Genomic DNA, 24374 nt, shown 5'->3' with positions numbered 1-24374 from the left:
CCCAGAGATGTAAAATAAAATGGGATTACAGTTAATCTATTGCCATTTTATTTTTAAATAACCCCGTCACGAGCTGAGTGTCAGGACGGGGGAGGGGCAGCTGCTGACTGGCAGCAGCAGAAAGAAGTTATGGGCAGGGCACTTATGTTTAAAGTGCACATGTCCCTTTGCCTAGCTGTCTTGCGACGCCCAGCCAGACATGCGCACTTTAAACCTCTCAACCCAGCTGTCTTGTACAGGTGGGTTGAGGCCAAGCAAAGGCCTCCGGTGCTCTTTGGAATGCTGAGAGAGCCCACTCTATCCAAATCCTGGTGCTGCTCTCATGTTGTTTGACAGCAGCACTAGGATTGGTTAGGGAAGTAGTCTGGGGCCAGCGCTGGAGGAGTGAAGGACACCGGACGGGAGCGCGGACATGCGGCAAGATAAATGAGTTTTCTTTTCTTTTTTTCAATGTTTTAAATTATTTAATGTATGTGCACCAAATTGCTGACATGCATTACCTTTACTGTTTTAAAGTTACGATAAGGTAATGCATGTCGCCGATTTTGTTGACGTAAGTTGCGCCGCATGCATCGGCATCCACCTCCCATTTACCCGCCTCACCACTCCCCATAGGGGGCAGCCGCCACTGGTTAGCAATGGAAAATCACTTCCTCATCTAGGGAAGCCTACAAATTCTTTATTATGGCAAATAATAAATCAGCAGCTCGAATCACTTGTTAGAATGCAATATCACAGTAAAGATGGACAACAAGTCCTAAGCTATCCTAAGTTTAGCTAAAACCTGAATGTTTACACTCCAAGCATAGCATTTTAAGCAATCCACATTCACAGCCTTGTGGTTTTGATGCAAAACCTAAAACCACTGAAAGCTGCTCAACCATGACTCCCATCCCTACCAGGCACTGCTCTGGCCTCACACATGGGCTCCCCAAAGACATCACCGAAGAGGTCTCTTAAATGTGACTTATGGTTTGCAATTAAGGGGACGATTCCGATGTTCGAGGGACTCTGGTCCGTCCGAAATCTGTCAGGAGCCGTACCCGATTGACCTGCTGTCGTGGGTTACGACACTGCAAGTACGATGCGACCGAACCCTGTTCGGTCGCACTCGTATGCTTCACAATCGGAGCGTGCTTCCGAGCAGAATGCATGCTTGCATTGTGAAAAGCAGGGGTGCAGTTCATCCCTGCACCCTGTGGCCGGCACCCCAAGGTGCCCACTACCGGGTGCAGGGATCAACAGAGGGGCACCCTAGGTGCCCCCAGGGCGCCATTCGGCGGCCTCGCACCCATGGGGGCCAAACTGAAGGCCCCCAAAGACATTTTCCAACTGCCTTTTCGTGCCAGAAAGACATGCACGAAAAGGAAGTGAAATACTGCCATCGTGCTCCCTCAGTCGTGAAGAGGCGTCCGGGGGAGTACTGTAGGATTGCCAGACAGCGGACGGGCTCTCCGAGCCCGTCGGAAGCCATCCGGAAATCCGAGTCGGATTCCTTTCCGACCGAGCCCATCGGAATGGCTCGGTCGGAAAGGAATCCGGCCGACACATTCCGATTCGCTCGGAAGGGCTCTGACCATCGTTCGGAGCCCTTTCGGCTGAAATCGGAATCGGCCCCTTACTAGTATAATGTTTTTCTGTTTATGGTACATGTAAATCCCATCAATGCTTACAAGGCACACAGTATGGCACATTACTGGAACAAACCCGGCACTTGTGTGTTCTGTAATACAAAGCGGTTTAATGCATCACAGCGTACCTACTTTAGCAATGTGCAACAGGGCACTGGCCATACGTGTAAGCGAACAAATGAGTGGATTTGATTGATTGAGTTTGTGATCAGATATCGAAGTAGATGGGAGTTGCTGGGAATGGTGTTCTTATACGTCTTTAAAATGTGTAAATCAGTTCCAATCCTTTAAAAACAAAACTAATAAAATAAAATAAAAGGCACTGCTTAACAGAGGTGATCGGAGTCGTCAGAGACCGTAGCGAATTGGGAGCGTGGAGCTCCATGGACCCCGGTGAGCAAATCAGCAACCACCTGGGAATGGTTTAACTATAGCAGACGAGCTGCCACACCAACAATAGCGACAAAAATCAGTGTAAAAACTGTGCTTTTCAAAGAATCACTGATTCCAGTTCTGAAGCCTTTAGCACTCAATGTACCAATTCGAAGCCATTTGGAAAGCCGCTGGTCGATGACTAGTATGGGTTAGTCTGCTACTCTCCATTTGTATCCAAGGTACTGCAAAATACTGCATAACTTAACACTCCAGGATGGCAAATTTTCATTACCTCTCAAAAAACACAACAATATTTTGCTTGTTCAAGCCACACCTCTTTCAGTTTATGGATCCATTGATCATATGGATTTGAGAGAACTGCCCTCCTAGCGTCATTTATGGGCTCAGATAACTCATAGCAGAGTCCAGGGGCATAAGACAGTAGAATCCCAAAGGAGGGCGAACTCGTATTAGATGAATAGACATTGACTGCGCCAATCCTAAAATCAATTCACCTTGAATGACGGTGTATTTAAAATAGACCAGTGAGCGAAACCTGACTTGGAGCGGTGTATCTAATGTCGTTGTAGGTTCTTGCTATGCGAAGAACAGAAGAAAATGTTTGAGAAGGTGTCGCTGTACTGCAACCAATCGACAGATCTGATCCCCATCTCCTTTGTGCTTGGTAAGTCTTACTTAATTTTTGGCACAGTTTCTGAAATGCCCTAGAGATCATTTTATGCCTCCATTTTGTAATCAGATTCTGCCCAGGGAACAGCAAACGACTCTCATATGGAGGATTTGTTGTAATCCTTCTATAGGTGCATTTCTTCTATGCGCTAGCGATACATCCCCCAAAGTAACTAATCGATTAAATTGAGGGGCATATTTACAAGCCCTCACCGCCACAGGAGCATCACATTTTCTGCTGCTCCTGTAGCGTTGCACCATACCCATATTTACAAGGTGGCGCTATGCCACTTAACACGACTTAATGCCAACTTGTAAATATGCCCCTTTCCGCCGCAGTCCTCTGCGGCAAAGGGGCGTGCAATGGGTGTGGCTGTGGGCATTCCACCACAACACCCACCACCACAACACCCATTGCCTTTGATGCTGCCCCATATTTACAAGGGAATACCTGGCCTTAGGATGACAATCTGAGGAGAAATTTCTACTTGTTTTTTGCTCATTTCATGTGGGCTGCATTCTGCAACACACATAGAAAGAGCAAATCGCCATTATCGATTGTTTATGTGCGGGAAGGTGACCCTTCCTGCACATAAACAATCATCCCTGCAGTGCAGGCACCCTTGCAACATGGCGGCAGAGAGCCTGCGTTGGTGGTAGCCAGCTTTTTTAGCGCCAGCGCTAGGGGAAACGCAGATGGTGCACCGTATTTTTGTAAATACGGCGAATATCTTCATTCTCAAAATTTCAGAGCGTGGCATTGCCAAATTTGGCGTAATACAGTGCTCCGGCATTTTCTTGGAAATATCCCCATGAGTTATAATAGGCAACTCAAGAGAGAAAAGAGAACTTGTGTCTGCAGGGGGTAAAAACGCATTGTCCTGAAGACGAATTTGAGATTCCTTCAAAAGAAGGTTTCCTAGAAGTGGGACCTACTGGAAACCCTTTGCCTTAGCAGGTCAGAATTTCACAATCGAACTTCATGACAATAGGTAGCTATCAACGCAGTTTATAAGCTACTTTTGCAAATATCTTCAAGTGAAGAGACACATGATTGTAATTCTATGACTATTGAGGTTTTTTGAGGGGCAGCATCACTGAGGCTTTTAACGTTGCAGTTTATGAAGGGCTTATGCAGCCCGTTGTGTCACCTTTTGTGACGCTGTGGTGGCATCAAAAATGCTTCACACTGCATCATATTTACAAAGTGATGCCTCTAGGCAGATGCGTCTCTTTATAAACCCCTGCGCCACATTATACCTGTGTCAGGTATAAAGTATGCAGGATGGGCGCCCCCCGTAAAAAGGGCTCTTAGAAGTGGCGCAGTGAAATCTCTGAGATTTCCCTGCACCACTTCTACGAGTTCACTGCGTCAAATCCTTACGCCTGCTTCACAGCAGGCATAAGGACTGACACAGACCCTTTTATAAGGGACTCACCCATGTGTAATGACACATTGCTGAAGTTGTGTTTGTTTTGCGGCCCTCTCCAGCAATGCATCATTACTGAGCCACAGATACGTCAGGATTCCTGATGTATCTGGTCAATACTTGAGACATGGAGTGCCGTACTGTAAATACGGGGCATCCAAGGTGTCGCAAGGAGGACACAATGAAAAGTGTTGCATTGCTGTTTGCAAACAGCGATGCAACACTTTTCATAAATGAGACCCCAAGTGTTAATATTTCCCAGTTCAGTTGAGTGCAGTTTATTGATCTGAAAAGGGTGAAAGTCCTTAAAAGTTTCAAACTCATGACCGACAGGTGACGCAGATGTCAGCAGCGTGTGCATAACTCAGTGAGCCAACTTAGAAGCATACATGAGCTGAATTGTCAGTGCACTAAATTGAAAAGTGCCAAAAGGGAGGACGGAAAGTGACACCAGTGGTCCGATTTAGAAGATAGTGGTAAGGGAACTTCAACACAACACGAAGGGCATCTACCAACCTATGAGCATCATTGGCTGGTAACCTTAAGACAGCCATCCTTGTTGTTTTCGAAGATCATCACCCACTCTGTTAGCGGCATGCTTCATCATCGTGTCTCATCCTGGTTTCTTAAGATCAGGATGTGCTCAACCATAGTACAGAGGTCACTTGTGATATTTTCCTACTGGAGTCTAATCTAATTTAAAAATACCTAGAGGACACCCAGGTATCCCTTTAATATCGGGTGTCCCTGGAATAAATTAAAATAATGATTTGGGAGTTGATAGGGTGCAATGTCCTTACAACCTCATCGATGTCAACATGTTTCAGCATCGTATGTGGGCCACCATCGTGTAATTGTCTTTGCACATATGGTTCCATAGAAGTACCATTGTTATCCCAAAACAGGTCCCAGGATGCTTGTTTCCGCTCCACGGAAGACATGGCTTGGCAGTTTGGGCTGGACTGTTCCCATGAGGCACAGGGTCAAGACTGATTTGCATATAGCTGTGTCTGAACTAGAGTGGCAAGATGAACTAAAGAATGATGATGGATTCAACCCAGATCTGTGACTGGGGGTGAGTGTTTGAAAAGTTTCAGCACTCCGTCCACCGTCTCCTTGTGTTTGCTTTGTTTACCCATTGCCCACATTACAAATGTTCCATGTCCCTGACATGTTGCTAGTCTTCTTCAATCACTTTAGGGACATTTAAATGACTTTAGGTGCAGGGCCAATATGATTTACATAGTGATCTTACTAAGAGGTAGCACAGTCGCAAATAATGCCAGATCGGCATCTCTATATTGAACGACCAATTGACATGTGGTGTCATGACCACATGATGTCCTTTTCAATGGTGGTAAGGTGGTAACTTTACTAGTCTGGCCAATGGCATCCCTTGCAGGGAAAATTTACAGTAATCTCTTACTGAAACAGCTACCTTTCCAGTTTGTTGATCAGATTGACACAAATGCTTAATTCTGGTTGAAGGGAGTTCCACAGCTATGGAACAATGCATGAAATGGCCCTGTGTGCTCTGTTCAGCCTCACAAACATTGGGGTGGGATTTGTACACTGGACAAGAAGAGGCGAGGAATTTATGCCAATGCTCAACTGGCCAAACATAATGGCTGCCCCCAGCATCCAGACTTCCGCTGCTTCATTACATGACAGTGACACTGGCGTCATCCTCCATCTCTTGCATGACCTCTCCTCAATAAATATCAAGGGTCTGTTTGCTGTAAAATTTTATGCCAGAATGCAAACATTTTTGTGACACAAACTGCAGAGAAAGTCAAGCAAGTCCAGCAGTGTCTCGATATTGCCAGCACGATGACACACACTGTACTAACTGAATGCCAGCTGATTTTCAGCTGCTCAGTGTAGCCATTCAAACTCTGTCTCCAAACCTGTGGGGTGATTTCTGCTGTCGGGAGAGGAGTCCTTCGCCTTGCTGGACGCTTTGGCACTGCTAATTCAAGCGCCGACTCAACACGGTTTGGGGAATCCGTGAAACCAGAAGTGCCCTGATGTGGGACTACAATCCCCATACTCCCTTGCGCAAGGAGCGCCTTCAAATTGTCAACTCCGGCCCATGGCACGGGACGCATGCAGGGACATGCCCGGGCCAAGGGCAGGCCCATCGGAGCCCGAAGGAGAATAGACTGGGCCTACTCTCTGATACCTGTGATTTGTAACTTCATGAACATACCCATCAAAGTACATTATAGCAGATCTGTCTGTTTGTGTGTCCTTCTTATCCCCTATATTTCTCAAATTTATGAGTATTGGCTAAAACGAAGGCCCATATTGAACAGACGGGGGTATGGTAGGAACACTTGAATGAATTTTTAACGAGGGCCGAGTCGGTCTTGACTCATGAGATCGAAATAACTGAGAGACGCTTTTCTCTGGACTCCTTGATTGCCCAGGAGCGCTCCTCGCTTGGATGTAAATCGGGGGCACTGCTCCGCTAACCCCTCGTTTAGCATCACCGCCTACCTCTTTAGTATCGCCTGTATTATCTGCAGTCCCTGTTGTTTTGGTTGCCCCCCTCTCCTGTCGAACTTATAACCAGATCGAAGATATCAACAAGGGGTCAGGTTCCAACAGCCGTACTTGATAAGAACAGTGAGCCTCCACAGAAACGAAGAAGGGGTGGCGGTCCGATGAAGCAGCAGTCCCATCCTAAAAAACATAGAGGAAAGGAAGGAACTGAATGAACTGAACCTGGCCCAAATTCTACCTTATCTCCTGTGGCAACTGAGGACCCTGCTACTTTGTTTCCCCAAGAAGGGGGCGACGACATGTGGAAGAGACTAGAGATACGAGTTACTGTATTGTTGAACCCGTTGCAAGTCCAATTATCGAGAATTGAGGAGCGATTGTCATATTTTTAGGGTTTGGGTAGACCATCTCCCCATCAATCTACAGGGCCTCCGCCATGCTCAAGTTGAGGAACTGCTGCTGGGGCTCAATCAACCTATGTGGGAGGGGTGGGACCTACGATCCCTAATATAAAAGAGGGGAATATGACTAGGGCCACCAATATGAGTAGCATGACATCTACTGCTCAAGCTGATCCTCAAATGCCACTAGCTTATCCAGCACACCACCACCAACTGCAGGGCAGAGATAAGATCCCCTTGTTGCACTCTTTCACTGCCACGAATGATTTAGGCAATACAACTCGTCTAAACTTACAGGAACATGGCAGGAGGGCCTCTCGTCCTAACCAACATAGACCGCATAGGGGGACACCCATTAAAGCGCATCAGTCCCTGCACCTCCCTCGGGCCTAAGACCCCTTTGTGCTGATGCTGGATAATGTTCCAACTTTAAGGGAGAATCAGACAGAAAACGATACCAAAGAGAATGATGGAGAGAGTGTTGAACATTGCAAGCACTCACCCCCAGTCAACTGATCTGGGTTTAATCCATCATCGTTCTTTAGCCCACTCTGCCACCCCAGTTCAGACATAGCCATATGCAAATCAGTCTGACCCTGTACCTCATGGGAACAGTCCAGCCCAAACTGCTAAACCATGTCTTCCCTGGACCGGAAACAAGCTTCCTAGGACCGGTTTCTGGCATTTCAGCCATCTTCAGCCAGGCTTGCTTGAATCCAGTGGCAAAGTGAGCAAGGGACTCACGAGCAATACCAAAGGGAATCATGGACGGAGTGTTGAACATTGCAAGCACTCACCCCCAGTCAACTGATCTGGGTTTAATCCATCACCGTTCTTTAGCCCACTCTGCCACCCCAGTGGCCATATGCAAATCAGTCTGACCCTGTGCCTCATGGGAACAGTCCAGCCCGAACTGCCAACCATGTCTTCCCTGGACCGGAAACAAGCTTCCTAGGACCGGTTTCTGGCATTTCAAACCGGTCCTAGGAAGCTTTTTTCCGGTCCAGGGAAGGCATGGCTTGGCAGTTCGGGCTGGACTGTTCCCATGAGGCACAGGGTCAGACTGATTTGCATATGGCCATGTCTGACCTGGGGTGGCAGAGTGGGCTAAATAACGGTGATGGATCAAACCCAGATCTGTTGACTGGGTGTGAGTGTTTGATTGGTTCTGATGTTCTGTCCATCACCACCCCCTTTTGTACCGCTTTGTTCTCCATAAGTTGGCAGGGTATGCTCAGACGTTGAGTCCCTTGCTCACTTTGCCACTGGATTCAAGCAAGCCTGGCTGAAGACGGCTGAAATGCCAGAAACCGGTCCTTGGAAGCTTGTTTCTGGTCCAGGGAAGGCATGGCTTGGCAGTTCGGGCTGGACTGTTCCCATGAGGAACAGGGTCAGACTGATTTGCATATGTCCATGTCTGACCTGGGGTGGCAGAGTGGGCTAAATAACGGTGATGGATCATACCCAGATCTGTTGACTGGGTGTGAGTGTTTGATTGGTTCTGATTCTCTGTCCATCACCACTCCCTTTTGTACCGCTTTGTTCGCCATAAGTTGGTAGGGTATGCTCAGACGTTGAGTCCCTTGCTCACTTTGCCAATGGATTCAAGCAAGCCTGGCTGAAGACGGCTGAAATGCCAGAAACCGGTTCTAGGAAGCTTGTTCCCGGTCCAGGGAAGGCATGGCTTGGCAGTTCGGGCTGGACTGTTCCCATGAGGCAAAGGGTCAGACTGATTTCCATATGGCCTGGGGTGGCAGAGTGGGCTAAATAACGGTGATGGATCAAACCCAGATCTGTTGACTGGGTGTGAGTGTTTGATTGGTTCTGATGCTCTGTCCATCACCACCCCCTATTGTACCGCTTTGTTTGCCAGACAGAAAACAGCATCCAATTTATGGACAAATCTTTGCATTGGTTGTCTTGTCATGTTCCTAGGTCGGAAAATGGGGCCGTCCCACTTGCCAATCAAATTATCATGGTTAGAAGGGTGGTGTGGTTAGGCTCGACAAATAAAACAATTTTGTAATTGTAAATTTTAACAACTACCACACTCCAAGAGCTCTCCTGGACCATCTATGTAGGGATCCTCCTAGGGGCACACAGATAAGAGCATTATCCTTGGGGTTCTTTTTTAGGTACCCTTTGACACTGATAAACGAATTTAGACCCCATCGGGGTGGGGGACAAATGCGAACCATTGCACCAATTGAGAAGGGTAATACAGGGGTAACTCTTGAGAATAGATTTGCCCCTCTCAGTGACCTGGCACAATGTGATTGACTGAAATCACTGGCAAATCAAGTCCCAGGCATATCAATAGCAAAACCTCACGAACACTACAAACCCCCTGAAAATATTGCTAACGGAAAGGGACTAAACAAAATATTCAAGATATTATTTTGGAATACCGCAGGAATTACAAATAAGTTGAAGAACCTCAACTGGTTAAAAGAGTGGAAAGGTCAAGACATCACCTGCTTCCAGGAGACATGGGAAATTGAGCCCATTTTTATAAACGGCTAGCGCTCATTTCAAACAAAGGCTGTACCTACAGTGTCAGGGAGGGCTAAGGGGGGCTCCTAACATTAATTCCTAATATGGTGGAAATGCAAGTAAAGAAATTTGAGGCTGTAAGACAGTATTTCCACCTTCTTACCTTAGATCTGTTAAAGGAAGGGATCTGCCTCCTAATCAACAACTATAATATTATCTTTGGACCAAACATGCATTTAGTAGTTGAGGAAGTAAACAGGGCAATCAACAGACCTGTAATGAGATAGGAAAAAATAAATCCCTATATATCATCTGGGTGGGCGAGTTTAATCTCCACCCTTGCAAGTTTAGTCATCACCGAATTTGCGGCCTAGTGGATCTGCTGGGATATCCGATGTATCATTTTTCACACAATAAATATGGTTGCACCTTAAATAGGATCCTTTTTACCAGAGATATGACCTTAATCAGCAATTCAAATGGTTTGAAGGATCCCCCACAGAAAACTTTTTCTTGTGAACTTTAAGAATTAACCATTGATTATATAACGATCTCTAATTCCCTTACCGGTAGTGATCATGCAAGATTCACGTGCGGGTTACTCTTACCACCTAGGAAAGAGAAAGAGTACCAGACAATTCGATCCCCTGTACTGGCCAGGATAAACGGCTACCAGTTAAAGTGGACTCAAATAGATAAACACAAATTGGTCCCAGAGGTGATATGTAAATCGCACCAAAGTATTTAACTGTCTAGACCAAGAATTATCATCAGTAGACTTAGTTTCCTCTTTTGAAGACCTCTTAATTCAAATAAAAAAGTTAGAATTAACCATTGATTATATAACGATCTCTAATTCCCTTACCGGTAGTGATCACGCAAGATTAACGTGCGGGTTACTCTTACCACCTAGGAAAGAGAAAGAGTACCAGACAACTCGATCCTCTGTACTGGCCAGGATAAACGGCTACCAGTTAAAGTGGACTCAAATAGATAAACACAAATTGGTCCCAGAGGTGATATGTAAATCGCACCAAAGTATTTAACTGTCTAGACCAAGAATTATCATCAGTAGACTTAGTTTCCTCTTTTGAAGATCTCTTAATTCAAATAAAAAAGTTAGTTACCCGCCAGAAGCCATCTAATTCTGGGAAAACTAAAAGCTGGTTTGATACTCCATGCATACAAGCAAGGAAGGCTCTTTATAAAGCATTAAATAACCAACCAAGAAACAGGGCTCAAATTTCTTTAGCCCGGAAGGAGTACAAAGAAGTAAGAAAGAAAAGGGAAAGATTTTTGAGGGAAGAAACATGGGCCAAGCATTAGCAGGCTTCCAAAAACGGTAATAGTGGAGAATTTTGAGAATTAATTAACTCACCCGATTTCAAACCCAAAGGAGAGCCCTCTCTGGATACCAATGTGGGAGGAAGATTGGGTGGCCCACTTTGTGAGTATTTTTTCTCCCAATACTCTACCTGCTAGACCCGTTCCCATCATTTATCCTACTGACCAAGACAGGTTATCTTTCACGCTTGGAGAGGTAAGGGATGGGTTGGGAGCCTGTCCACGAAGGAAAGCACCAGGCCCAGATGGCGTCCCGATAGATTTCTTTCAGGACAACTTAGATCTTTGGGTACCCCTATTAACCAATGTTTTTAACAACATAGCCTGGGTAGGCCCACCAGTGTCCTGGAAATCTAGTATAATTGTTCCTATACATAAGAAGGGTGATAGGGGGAGCCCTAAGAATTATAGGCCAGGGGAGGAGCCAAGATGGCGACCGGAGCAGACGCTTGAGCGCCCGGCTCCGTCGGCCCTTGGCCTCGGACTATCATCCTGATTCCTATCCTCGCCGATTTTCGAGGTGAAACGTGTGCGACGACGCGCTGTCCACGCCGCCGCTTCCCCGAAGTCTCAGCCCGCCCGGATGCCGGAGTTCTTGGTGCTTTTGTTCTCCGCCCTGGACCCCTGCTCCATTGTTGCCTTTGCCGGCCCCCTGGAGGCTCCGCAGTCACCGGACCCGCTAGCGCAAACCCGAGCCGCGCGGTCCCGACCTCACCTCACACCACGGACTGTCGCCAGCTGAGCCTGGGGAGGGACGGCCAGACACCTCCTGCACCCTGCGCCCGAAGGGCTGGGGCCGTAAGGTAAGCCCCGGTGCGGCGGGTCTCCTGCCCCGATCTGTGGACCGCGCTGTGGGAGGCTGCCGACCCCCTTCTTCCATTGCCTAGTCGGCTGCAAAGAGAACCCGAGGGAAGAGAGGCGACTGTTGGCTTTCCCTGTTGCGGCGCAGACCTGAGGGGAACTGACTCCTTGCTACGACCCCCCCCCTGGCCATTGTACCGTCCGGCGGTAAAACATGGCGTTGTTTGCCTGCTCGCGGCTGGGGGGTGATACTCCGGTCTTGCCCGCTGCCCGCTTCGCCCTCCCTCCACCAGACACCAGCTCCACAGTGCCGTCCCGGATTGCTGCCGATGTGGGGGTGCAGCTTCCGCTGACATGCGGCTCCGTTCTGGCTGTCCTGCGGGACTTTCGTCTACAAATGTGTGCTGGCTTGCAGGCGCTGAGTGAGCAGTTTGACTCCATGCTGTCGGCTGCGGGTCGTGAGCGCTCCGTTTGTCATCAACACGGCGTGGGTCTGCCAGTGCTTTTGTCCTCTTGCGGGGACGCAACGGCTGTGTGTGATCGTGCTACACTGGTGCCTGCAACTGGCTTTCCCGGCACCCAGGATCAATTGCTCTCCAGCTCAACAGCGGATACTTTGTTTCCCCGTTCATTGCTGCCTGCTTCATTGTTGCCTGCCTCACCGCGTCTGCAAGAGTATCCAGCTGAGCAACACCTAACATCCTCGAGGAATTGTTCACGGTGGCCTACTGCTTCTTTTCTGTGGAACTCCTGTACTTTACATGCCATGTCTGGACTTTATGTGGTGCACAAAGGGACCTCTACAGATGGTCGGCGGCCATTTTGTGATTCTACTTCACCATCTTCTCCTAAGCGGCCATATTGTCTTTGTCTGCACGGGATGCGGGGCCTTCATGTAGGGGCTGGCTTAATCTCAAGCCCGCGATCGGGCCAGGGCTAGACTGATTTATATCGCCATGGTTTCACGGATGGGCTGGACTGGGACTGGAACTGTATGTATATGTGGTGCGCACTCGTCGCGATCTGTCTTCCTTCATTTAAATTGTTGTGACAATTCATTTTCACGCGACCGCTTTTGGTGTAGTGGGTTCTCAGTGTGTGGAGGCCATAGATGGCCGATGGTTTAGGGCGCTCTGATGATACGTAGGCTCCTCCCCACTTTCTTCTTTTTGGGAGTTTAGATTAGAATAGTCCTTTTCTTTTCTTACCCCCTTTATCATAGGTGTAATGTTTTCTTATCTTTCTTTACTCTATTCTTACTCTCTTTCTCGTCTATATTTCGGGTTTATTGGGCGACAGGCACTATGCTGGGGGGGGGCAGGCCGTAGCCTCCGCATTGGTGTAGGGTGGGGGGGTAATTTACTGTTTCTAATTAGTTCTATGGGCCTTTTTTCTTTTTATGTTTCTGCGCTATACTTGTTTCGATTCTGGGTCCGGGTGTGGGGTTGACTGAGTGGGGGCGGCACTGGAGGGGTGCGTAATTGCTCATGTGACTATCCTGTTATATAACTGCATTGCCCCACTGCCTGAGATTTTACTTCCATTGCTGTTTTAATGATGCTGCTGCTCTCCCGTGTGGTGAAGATATCGTGCGGACTCGAATCTCCTTGGTTCTTACTCTTCACTGACTTTTTCTCTGATAAAATTATTTTGAAACACTTTAAAATTAACCTTCACTTCTCCTCCCCCTGGTGTCAAGGATCTCTCCAGTGTATAATTCATAAATCGTTGCTAATCTTGGCCGTTGAAGCACAGGGGCCGTAATGTTTGTATCAGTGCTTAACCGTATCGTGGCCGGCCTGAAGGTTGTAGGCCCGTATTTGTTCTTTAATATGCACGAATAAAGGTTTAAAAAAAAAAAAAAAAAAGAATTATAGGCCAATTTTTCTCTAGATACTACTGCAAAATGAATGGGTCGAGTCCTCCTATCAAGGCTGGAGCTATGGGTTAAGGAGAAGAACATCTTAATGCAAGCTCAGTCAGTATGGGTTCCAGCAAGGAAAAGGCAGTGTTGATCAGTGTCTGAACCTCTCTTTGATTATGGATATACCAGAGCAACGGGTGGGGAACTTTATCTTGCATTTATGGATCTCTCGCAAGCATTTGATTGTGTTTCCCACTCAAAGCTCTAGTACATAATGGAGGAGATGGGCTGTGAACCAGTGGTTATCAACTTTATACGCCAGCTATATTCAGACGCTACTGCATCTGTGCGTCATGGGAAAAATCGGGAATGTACCTGCCCTTTTAAGATCTCAAGGGGGGTAAGGCAGGGTTGTGCCCTGGCTCCTTTCCTTTTCTCGATCTATACGAACGGAGTAGAAAAGGCGCTGGTGACTACAACATTGGATGTCCCTCTGGTTGATTCCCTCCCAGTGCACTTCCTGGCTTATGCTGACGATGCCGTACTGATCGCTCAAACAGGGCTAGGCCTCCAGACTCTCATCTCAGCCTATACGTCCTTTATGGTTTCATTGGACCTGCAAGTCAATCAAACTAAATCCTTCATAATTGCAGCAGGGGCAGGAAAACATGCTAAAACACCTAGTTTCTACATGGAAAAATTGGGATAGTGGACTCCTTCCCTTACTTGGGGGTCCTTCTTGATAAAAGTCAGACGTGGCAACAACTGGTGGAGGGAAGAGCGTTGGGACTTGAGAGAAGTTTAACGGTGATTAAGGCATTCTCCCAGAAACTGGATTCAAAGCCACTAAACCCCATCAAGAAGATTTACCAGGCCAAAGCAAAGTCTGCAGCGACCTATGGGGCAGGGGTTATTGATTCCCTACAAGTCATTGAAAATAAGTTCTTTAAGTCCTTGGTGTCCCTACCCCAATCCTATTCGAATTATATTTTAGAAATTGATATTGATCTACCTTATATTACAGACACAATTAAGTTGGCCCCAATTCTCCTCTGGCGCTCCATTTGGAGGCGGGACACTCTGATCTTAACTCAAAACATTATTAGAGACTGCTTAAAATTGGAGAACGCCGGTAAAATTAGATGGCTAACCTACGTAGAGCGGTAATTGACAAATATGGGACAAGTAGAATTATTTAAAGACCCCCTATCTTGTAAAATTTCATGAAGAGGGCCCAATATTTTAGAGCAGAAAGAAATTATACCAAACAGTCGGTTCTTGCCTATCAATTAGTCCCTCCCCTGGTAGAGGGTGGCTACTCATATTTAGTGGATATTCTCTTCCCGCAACACAAGTTTATTTTAATTCGCTTTTGCCTGAACCTCCTTCCACTAATGTTGGGTTTCCCGTCAAAAAGATTTAAATACTCTGATCTATTACACTGCCCTTGTGACGGGAAGTCGCCTCATTCTGATTTCCACTTAATGTATTTCTGTGGTTTCAGTAAAAAAGAACGAATGGAATACACTGTCCCGATTTTAAAGCGGTTTAACCTGAGAGTGTCGAGTAGCATTATAAGTAAATGCCCGATCCCTTAGTTTGCTATGCAGTGGCACGCTACAGGTGGGCGTGCAGGGGCAAGAGGAAACAGCTGGATCAGGACCTTAGATGATTCATTTATATATTTTTTTAGTTAACTTTTATTTCAATCAAATTTTTACATGATTCTATGTATTCAATACCGTCTATTTTGGGACATTCAAAATTGTACACTCTTCTGATACCTGAACGAGGATGAATTTGGAAATGAATTGTTGTCCATTGTATTGGGTTTGACTAGATTGTTTTTATGTACTTTTATGATCTTATTTGTAAAGATTGAATAAAGTTTCTAAAGTGAAAGTGAAAGCTGCTCAGTGATGGGGCCTCAGCTATCTGAACTCCAGTGTTATCAGGGCCTATTGCAGATCCATTCCCTGGTAGTGAAATTAACTGCACAGCACAACAGGAATCCAGTTTCCACAAGCCCTTGACATCTCTATGTTGCTGCAGCCAGGTCAAATGTGCTTGGTTCATCAGTCGAGAACGATACATGAGCCGGTCATTCTCTGGTAGTGCCACGAGAATCTGGAACTATTCGCCTCCCTCCCTTCACTTAACCACCTGCCTAGTCACCTTCAAAAATGACCTCAAGCTCCCCCTATTGACTGACACCTTGGTTAACCACCCTCAACCATACTTAAGTACTCTATCCACCAGGATCTGATCTACTTTTGTTTGTGACCTCACCATCTAAATCATTGCTTTCTCTGTGTACGACCCTTGACCAACTGCTGTAATTGTCTCATGTGGTAACTCTTGCACGCATTCACCGATGTAAACGTCCAAGTTTAATTACTGTAACTGGTACTTGCTGTAACCCACGTATCCTGCTACTGTTGTAAAGTGCTCTGATGCCTTCGGGCCATGTCTGCACACATAAAATTGCAAAAATTTAATTGAAAAATCAAAGCTGCCAACCAAGAGACACTACAAACGTGATCCATTATTACATGTGAAACTAGCAGTAGAACATACATCTAAGGACAACATTTTGACGAGCTCATTAAGCCGCATACACAAAGATGACAACAGCAAACAGAACACCCTAGTTTTCTTGTCATCAAAACAAAAGGGAGAGCAGATCTCACTTATTCAAGGTGCCCATTTATCACTTAGAATAGGCTTTTACAATTTGGCTTGCAACCCACTGTAGCAAAGATTAAAGAAACAAAAAGTGGCTAAATGTTTGCAAAGACCGAACAGCACACCCACAGTCAATGGAACTATGTCATTCTGCGGCTGTGGCGTTTTTTGCATAATCATGGAATTGCCGCATTTGCCGCATAATGGAACATCTGCTGCATAATTTGCAGTCTTTCCCAAAAACATTTTTCTTTCTATTAGCTCGTAAGTTACTAAAACGCAGTGACACATTAGCATGCAGTGTAAGGCCTTCTGCAAACGTCGACTAGTCACCTTTCAATTGCCATTTGTTGTATTTGAGTGCTACACTGTTACTAATGAGGCGGAATCATTACCCATGCAGTGGTAGCATGTGTAAGAAAGACAAAAGAATGTAGCAATGTTGTCACTGAATGTGCCACATTACACAGCATAAATTGCCAATTCTTCGTGTCATAATTTAGTCGACCATGCCGTATAATTTGGCCCTCCACTGTCTGGTAATTCCAGTATATATATCCATATATGGATACATATATATATATATATATATATATATATATATATATATATATATATATATATATATATATAAATTATCTACTGGCAGTCGCCAGTAGATAGTTATAGTTTTACAACCTAGTTTCCATAGGAAATCTGAAAATTCTATTTTGAATAACTTTGGCACCGGTTGACGAATCCTCGCGAATTTTTCAAAACTAATGGCGCGCTCTGTTCAACTCCTACCCTGAAAGTCTCGGGGTGATTCGTCAAGCGGGGACCGAGAAAAAGGGGGGGTCCCAAAACGCGTTTTCCCCATGCATTTTTCCATAGGACCTTTAGTAAAAGGTACAGCCCGAACGGCTGAACAGAATTACGTGAAATTTGGCAAAGAGGTAGCCATAAGGTCAAGGAAGTGCCTTTTGAAGGTCTCGTGTAAATCTGTTCAGTATTTCCTGAGAAAATAGCATTTAAAACCATATCAATATCTATTCGCGCGCACCGTGCGCGCACCCTGCCGTGTGCGAGCGCAATTCTGATTGGTTGATTGATGTTGGTAAACATTCGAATCGGTCGAAACCAGGAAGTGTCGGCCGCCATTTCGATTTATTTATTTTTTTCGAAAAATCGCTGAAAAAAACACACGTAAAAATATTTTTTTAATTTTTAACTGAAAAAACCCGCGAGGTTCGCGCTCCGTGCGCGCACGCTAAAAATCCCATAAAAAAAATAAAAAATGCATACATTAATTAGCATTTAAAAAATCTTTGAAATTCACTGAAAAAACCATAGGTTTCACACACGTTATAGTTACAAATTAGCATTTAAAAAACCTTGCAAATTCACTTAAAAAACCATAGGTTTCACACATGTTATAGTTAGCTGGACATTTCACTCATAAAAAACCAATGAAATTCCCCCGTTATAGTTAGTGCAGGCAACTATAACTCACGCGACCGCAATCCTCTGCTGATGACGTCAGATATTACATCACTGATGACATATGTGTCTTTCTGAAAAATAAATATTTGTAATATATGTATAGCTAAAGATTAATGGAAGCAGACATGGGTAAATAAGTGTCTAAATACAGTGATGTAATATCTGACGTCATCAGCAGAGGATTGCGGTCGCGTGAGTTATAGTTGCCTGCACTAACTATAACGGGGGAATTTCATTGGTTTTTTACGAGTGAAATGTCCAGCTAACTATAACATGGGTTTCAAAACTAATGGGGGGGGCCGAGAAAAAAGGGGGGTCCCAAAACGCGTTTTCCCCATGCATTTTTCCATAGGACCTTTAGTCGAAGGTACAGCCCGAACGGCTGAACAGAATTACTCGAAATTTGGCAGAGAGGTAGTCATCATGTCAGGGAAGTGCCTTTTGCAGGTCTGGTGTCAATCTGTTCAGTATTTCCTGAGAAAATAGCATTTAAATGCATATAAATATCTATACGCGCGCACCGTGCGCGCACCGTGCGCGCACGGTGCCGTGCGCGAGCGAAATTCTGATTGGTTGAGAGATGTCAGTAAACATTCGAATCGGTCGAAATCAGGAAGTGTCAGCCGCCGTTTTGTCTGTCGCACTGAAAAGGAAAGGTGGAAAAAAGGTGGAAAACGTGAAAAGGGAGCAGGGAAGAGAGTTCCTGACCCCCTAGCCTTTGTCAAGGGGTCCCAGAAGGACCCCCTAGGGTGAAAAAAACATTTTATTATTTTTGAAAAAAATCGCGGGGGTGCGCGCATGGTGCGCGCAGCGCACCGTGCCCCTAAAGCACGCGCACGGTGCGCACACGGTGAAAACCTTGAAAAAATAAATAAATTAATAAATACATAACTTAGCATTTAAAAAACCGTACAAATTCACTTAAAAAACCATAGGTTTCACACACGTTATAGTTAGGAATTAGCATTTAAAAAACCTTGCAAGTTCACTTAAAAAACCATAGGTTTCACACATGTTATAGTTAGCTGGACATTTCCCTCGTAAAAAACCAATGAAATTCCCCCGTTATAGTTAGTTCAGATAACTATAACTCGCGCGACCGCCACTCTATCACAAGAATGATGTCATCAGTGATGTCATGAGTGATGCCACTGACCATGTCATGAGTGATGGAATATGTGACGTCATGAGCAGTGGATTGCGGGTGTGCGAGTTATAGTTATCTGAACTAACTATAACGGGGGAATTTCATTGGTTTTTTACGAGGGAAATGTCCAGCTAACTATAACATGTGTGAAACCTATGGTTTTTTAAGTGAATATACATATATATATATATATATATATATATATATATATATATATATATATATATATATATATGCCACAAATTCAGTCCCTCAGTAGTGCGCTCTTTGCACAGCTGGTGCCGGCGTCGAGGGTGGACTATCCCTCGTGTAAATCCTTCAACAAAGTTATAAACACACCGCACTCCAGGAAAGTTGTTTTTTCCAATGCAGTTTATGAAACAAGTCCAATCATCACCATAACCACCACCAACGCGTTTCAACCAGATAGGTCTTGCTCACGGTAAATATATATATCTATATGTGTAATGCCTATAGTAGAGGCGCACAGTACAAGCGCTCTTTGTGATTTTCACAACCCAAATGCCTTCAGACCTTCGGATCAATGTTTGAAGGGTGAGTGTTGACCACTCCTCTGCCTGTCGCACAGCTGAAAGGCCACAAGCATGTGTATGGGTGAGAGGTCCGTACACTGGTGAGGAGCTTGCTCAGCACCAGGAAATGACGCGCGCCCTCTACAACGCTACCCGCTGTAGGAACAGGGACTGCATGCTGAGTTACACCCAACCGCTTTGTCATGGCTTTGAAGTTAGTCCAATGGGTTCGCTCACCCCATAGAGCACTCTGATTGGCCTGAGGCCGCTGGACATCAATAACAGTGATGTGTCATTTCCAATTCAATCAATAACCCAACATTGTAGCGGCCTTAGCCCTACTTCCGGACGGACTACCCCTCCCCAGTCAGTCAGGCCTTCCCAACTCTAGTTCCTATAGGGGTTTTTCTTCTTCCCCTGGTCTGCAAACTCCTAGTGTGTGGGATCTGGCGTCGTTCATCAACATGGGGACCCACAGAATGAACCAGACAAGCCAGAGCAGAATTAAAGCCTGACCTTTGACCTATCAGCTTCACGCCATTGACCAAGATGTTTAGTACTGTATGAGGATCTGTAGAATCCTTCCGCAGATGGAGCACGAGACAAGGAGATCCCCTGGCAGGACAAGGGGGCCTTGAAGGGGAAACATGCTCACCCTAAGAGGCTGGTACTGAGAAGGGTTCCTCTTAATTCCAAGACTTCATCTGTAGTGAGCCCTGGTGAGCTAAGAGCATGGCACTCCCTCAAGAGCCTCAAAGCGCTCGTGGGGAATGTGTGGTTTCTATGTTTCTTGGGCTGTCTCCTTGTGTATTTGCAGGTCTAATTCTTGAATAGCATGAGATATATTCATGACCACTGCAATTATGAGGCTGGGGAAAAGCAAATGATGGGGCAGGGTTAAGTACATTATGCAGGAAGAAAAGGTAAACCATGCAGATTTTGTGGCAGTTTTACTTCAAAACGTAGTTTTATTCATATTAACACTGTCTGGGGAAAGACTGCACCTCATTTGTATGAGTTTGACATTAAATGCATCAATCAACAGAAAGGTGACAGTTAAATCTTTGCAAATGGCCTTCCAACATGTGCGGCAGCGTTTTTAGCAACTTGATCCATGTGAACCAGAAACATTATTTGTGTTAAAATCTGCAAATTATGTAAAAGAAGATTATGTGCCACATGTGGCAAATCCATAATTGTGTGGAAAATGTAACGCCCGCAGAATCCCATATTCCCCTTTCAGGAGTGTCTTGAGAATGAGCAAAGAAAAATGGTCTTTTCTTCGCCAACATCCAACGCAGAGCAATTATTTCAAGTCCAAACATTTCCAGGAACGAGAGCACAGGAAATTATCAACTCACAAACCTTACTAGAGCTCAGGTGAAACAAGGAGGTCTAGTGGGGCAAACACAGGCCTTACAGCGACTGGAAATACCAACCTAGTGGATTGTTGGTTTGAGTAGATGGTTTATTGTCATATAATGATGTTTATGACATACCAGTGAAAATAAATGTGGGCTGATAATAACGTTATTTGGAACAAGTGTATAAATAAACAGACACAGGCGGATTTATTACCACAGTGCAAAGGTAAAATGTTATTAGACTAGTTCAATAACTGATGAGAAACCCTAGTTATTGCCTCACAGAATGCATGTTCCCATGGCTTGACAGATGAAAACATCTCTGCTAATGGTCTAACCAGTGTGGTCTTATTCCAATGCATAGATTTAACCCTTTGTAGCCTGGTTCCGGTTAAAAGCCTTAGGGTATATTTATGAATACGTTGCGCAAGGGCGACGCAAAAGTCAGATATATTAAGCCGCGCAAGGCCATCTGGCATAGCAATGCATGACTTGATAAATCCAGAGTAATGCCATGCAACACAAATCGCTGCGTTGCGTTACTCTGCCCCAGGGAGGCGTTCCATGGGTGGAGCGTGGGTGCTCCCACGCAACACCCATGAATTTTGACGCATTTCCAGATTTACCAATACTGGTATACCTGGGAATGTGTCAAAATGCTATGCCTCCCAAGGAGAGGCATAACAAAAAGAAATATATTTATTTCTCCTCGTTTTTTTCTCTGTCTACGTGTGCTCCATTCTGCAGCACACGAGGAAAAGGGCAAAAGCCTCAGGGGATTATTTTTTTGCAGGACGGTGCCCCTTCCTGCATAAAACCAATCCTGCCTACAACCCAGGCAGCCTTGCACCACGGCACAATGGTGCCTGCATTGGCACTAAACAACCAAAAGGGTGCGGGCGCAAGGAAAGCACAGGAATGTGTTGTATTATGTTAAATACGATGCATTCCTGCCCTTTAGCTGTCAAGTAGCGCAGCAACATGGCTTGCTGCGCTGCGTGAAAGCTTCCTAAATATGCCCCTTAGTTTACAACAACTACTCATGGCAGGGCTCTGGGAGGCAAAATGTGGTGGAGACTCAATGTATGCAGGATCTCAAGGTTAGGAAATATGACCACAGTATACATATATCAAAGTATGGTTTACCACAAGAACTTGTTTCCAATGTCCCAGAAGTGCCTGCTTCCACTGAGACGCTGCTTTGACCCTGAAGGCGCTATAACAACAAACACTGTTTTCTTCTGCAGGGTTTTATGTGACACTAATCGTGAACCGCTGGTGGGGCCAGTACACCAACATCCCGCTGCCAGACCAGCTAATGTGCGTCATCTCCAGCAACGTGCACGGCACTGACGAGAGAGGCCGAGTCCTCCGCCGCACCCTGATCCGCTACGCAAACCTGTCCTCCGTGCTCATCCTGCGCTCCGTCAGCACTCGCGTGCTCAAGAGGTTCCCCACGATGGACCACGTGGTGGAAGCAGGTCATTTCCTGGCACATGTCTGTAGCCCCTCATTGGTCAGTCGCTGGTGGATGCCCTGAGCTAAGTCAAAGTGTTCCCCATGAAGTAGCCCAGTTCCCAACCCCTGGCCGTACTAGCCTTCTGGTCCAGGGACGTAAATTCGTAATGACAGATTTAGGTGTGGGAATACTCACCGGAATAGGAGAATCTCGTCCCCTTGGTATCACTGCATCAGATAAAGGGCTACTCCGGAGCCATTTTGATCATACAAGGCTCCAATGATGAGTGCCATATAAGGTCCCACCCTTCATTGCCATATACGCTCCCACAGATCACAGCCACATAAAGCCTCCACCATCAGTGTAACTTACTTTTGCTTCATTTGAATTTTTTATTGAATCATTTTGGCCTTGTTTTCAAGTCTATTTCTATCTAATATTCTGTTTATTTGCCTAGGGAGCATGTTGCCTGGTCACCATTTTGTGTGGCTTAAATGCTAGAGAGGCCGGCTTTGAAGCTGGGGAACCAGGTTCGAGTTTGGCGGAGGCATAAACATCCTGTGATTCTGGGCAAATCACTTTATCTCCCAGTACATGAAAAAAACAATTAATGTGTCTGTCTGTAATGCAACTTGTGCTCATGTAAAGCGCTCTGATACCTTCGGGTTGAGTTTGCGCTATATAAAACTGCAAAAAAATAAGTCTTTGGGGCATATTTACAAGCCCCTACCTATTGCCACAGGAACGTCACTTTCAATGTTCCTGTAGTGATACGGGCTTCGCATTATTTTCAAGGCAGCGTTAAACCACTTAAACCGGCTTAACGCTGCCTTGTTAACAAGTCCTCCTTTTACACTACTCTTAGCGTGAAAGGGGTGGGCGATGGGTGTTGCGGTGGGCGTTTCTCCACAACACCTATTGATTTTGACGCTGCCCCCTATTTACAAGGATGGCGAAAATAGGAGGCAGCACCAAAATTAAGACCAGAGAAAACCTGGTCTTAACATGGCGAAGCGAGAAGAAATGTTTACTTTCTCCTCGTTTTTGCTGCTTCTATGTGTCCTGCATTGTGCAGCACACATAGAAACAGCAAAACGCCATGAATGAGTGTTTATGTGAAGCAAGGTGTCCCTCCTGCACATCAACATTCATTAAAAAAAATGACGATTTGGAACTTCTATGTGTGCTGCACAATGCAGCACAGGTAGAAGTTATAAATCGCTATTTGTGATTGTTTATGTGCCGGAAGGTACACTTTCCGGCTCATAAACAATAGTTCCCTCAACACAGGCACCCTTGCACTATGGTGCAAGGGTGTCTGTGTCAGCACTAGGCAGCTAGATTCAGTGCCAAAGAACGTGAAACAGGAGTAAAACCGTTTACCCAGTTGAGACCGGGTGAATTATAGTACCAAAACAACAATGTCTCAACTAGTAATTACAAGGACAATTTTAAGTAAATGCATAAATCATAAAGGAAGGGAAACAAGAGACCAAGATAAGAAATTTGTCATTGTTATTATGCAAATAGTTGTAACAGCACTATAGTACAATTAAATTAAAGTAACCAAACAAATACACCAATTGTGTACTGACCGTGCTTGGTGCAAGTGATAAGTGCAGTCACACAAGTGATATATACAGTGTGGGATGGCGCAAAGTGAAGACAAACATTAATCATTAACAAATTACATAAATACAGTCAATAATTTGTTATAGGGTATTATTCCTAAATTAGCCGTGGATTACACTGGGATGTCCACGGCGTTTCGACCTTGTGCAATTAAGGTCATCATCAGGACAATGGCTACAATTTGAAGAGTGCTGTTAGAGCAGGGGTCTCCAACGAGTAGCTCGGAAGCTACTGGTAGCTCGCCAGTACCCTCAAAGTAGCTCTCAGAGGTGAAGTCAATCCCAGTATCTCATTCAGAGAGTCTAGGCAGAGACTCTAAGCATATTAAAAAAAGGCAGCAATTCTCATCTGAAGATCTTTAGCCAACCAGCCTATGGCAGGGACTAATATTAACAATCAAACACGCACTGTGTCGGCCTATTGAGTCTGTCACATGGTCACCTTTATCCAGTCTCCGACTAAGTCACAAGGTGATTAGCAATGTGGAAGTCCCCTGGTTTATCAATGTCACCATGTGTGTGAACAGTGGGCCATAAAT

At 45.4% G+C, this 24374-nt stretch overlaps 1 protein-coding gene across 2 annotated transcripts in view; it reads left to right on the top strand.

The window, feature by feature from the left end:
* The window catches only part of BEST4 (bestrophin 4), a 141462-nt gene that overhangs the window by 39027 nt on the left and 78061 nt on the right, over positions 1–24374 (top strand). For both annotated transcript variants that reach the window (XM_085602800.1, XM_085602799.1), the window contains exons 3-4: positions 2597–2691; positions 21993–22226. In XM_085602800.1, the coding sequence (XP_085458926.1) occupies positions 2597–2691; positions 21993–22226 (329 nt within the window). The remainder of the gene's footprint in view (positions 1–2596; positions 2692–21992; positions 22227–24374) is intronic.

This window comes from Triturus cristatus, chromosome 4_2, assembly GCF_964204655.1.
Source record: "Triturus cristatus chromosome 4_2, aTriCri1.1, whole genome shotgun sequence".
Taxonomy (NCBI): Eukaryota; Metazoa; Chordata; class Amphibia; order Caudata; family Salamandridae; genus Triturus; species Triturus cristatus.
This window is presented reverse-complemented; position numbering and strand designations above follow the sequence as displayed.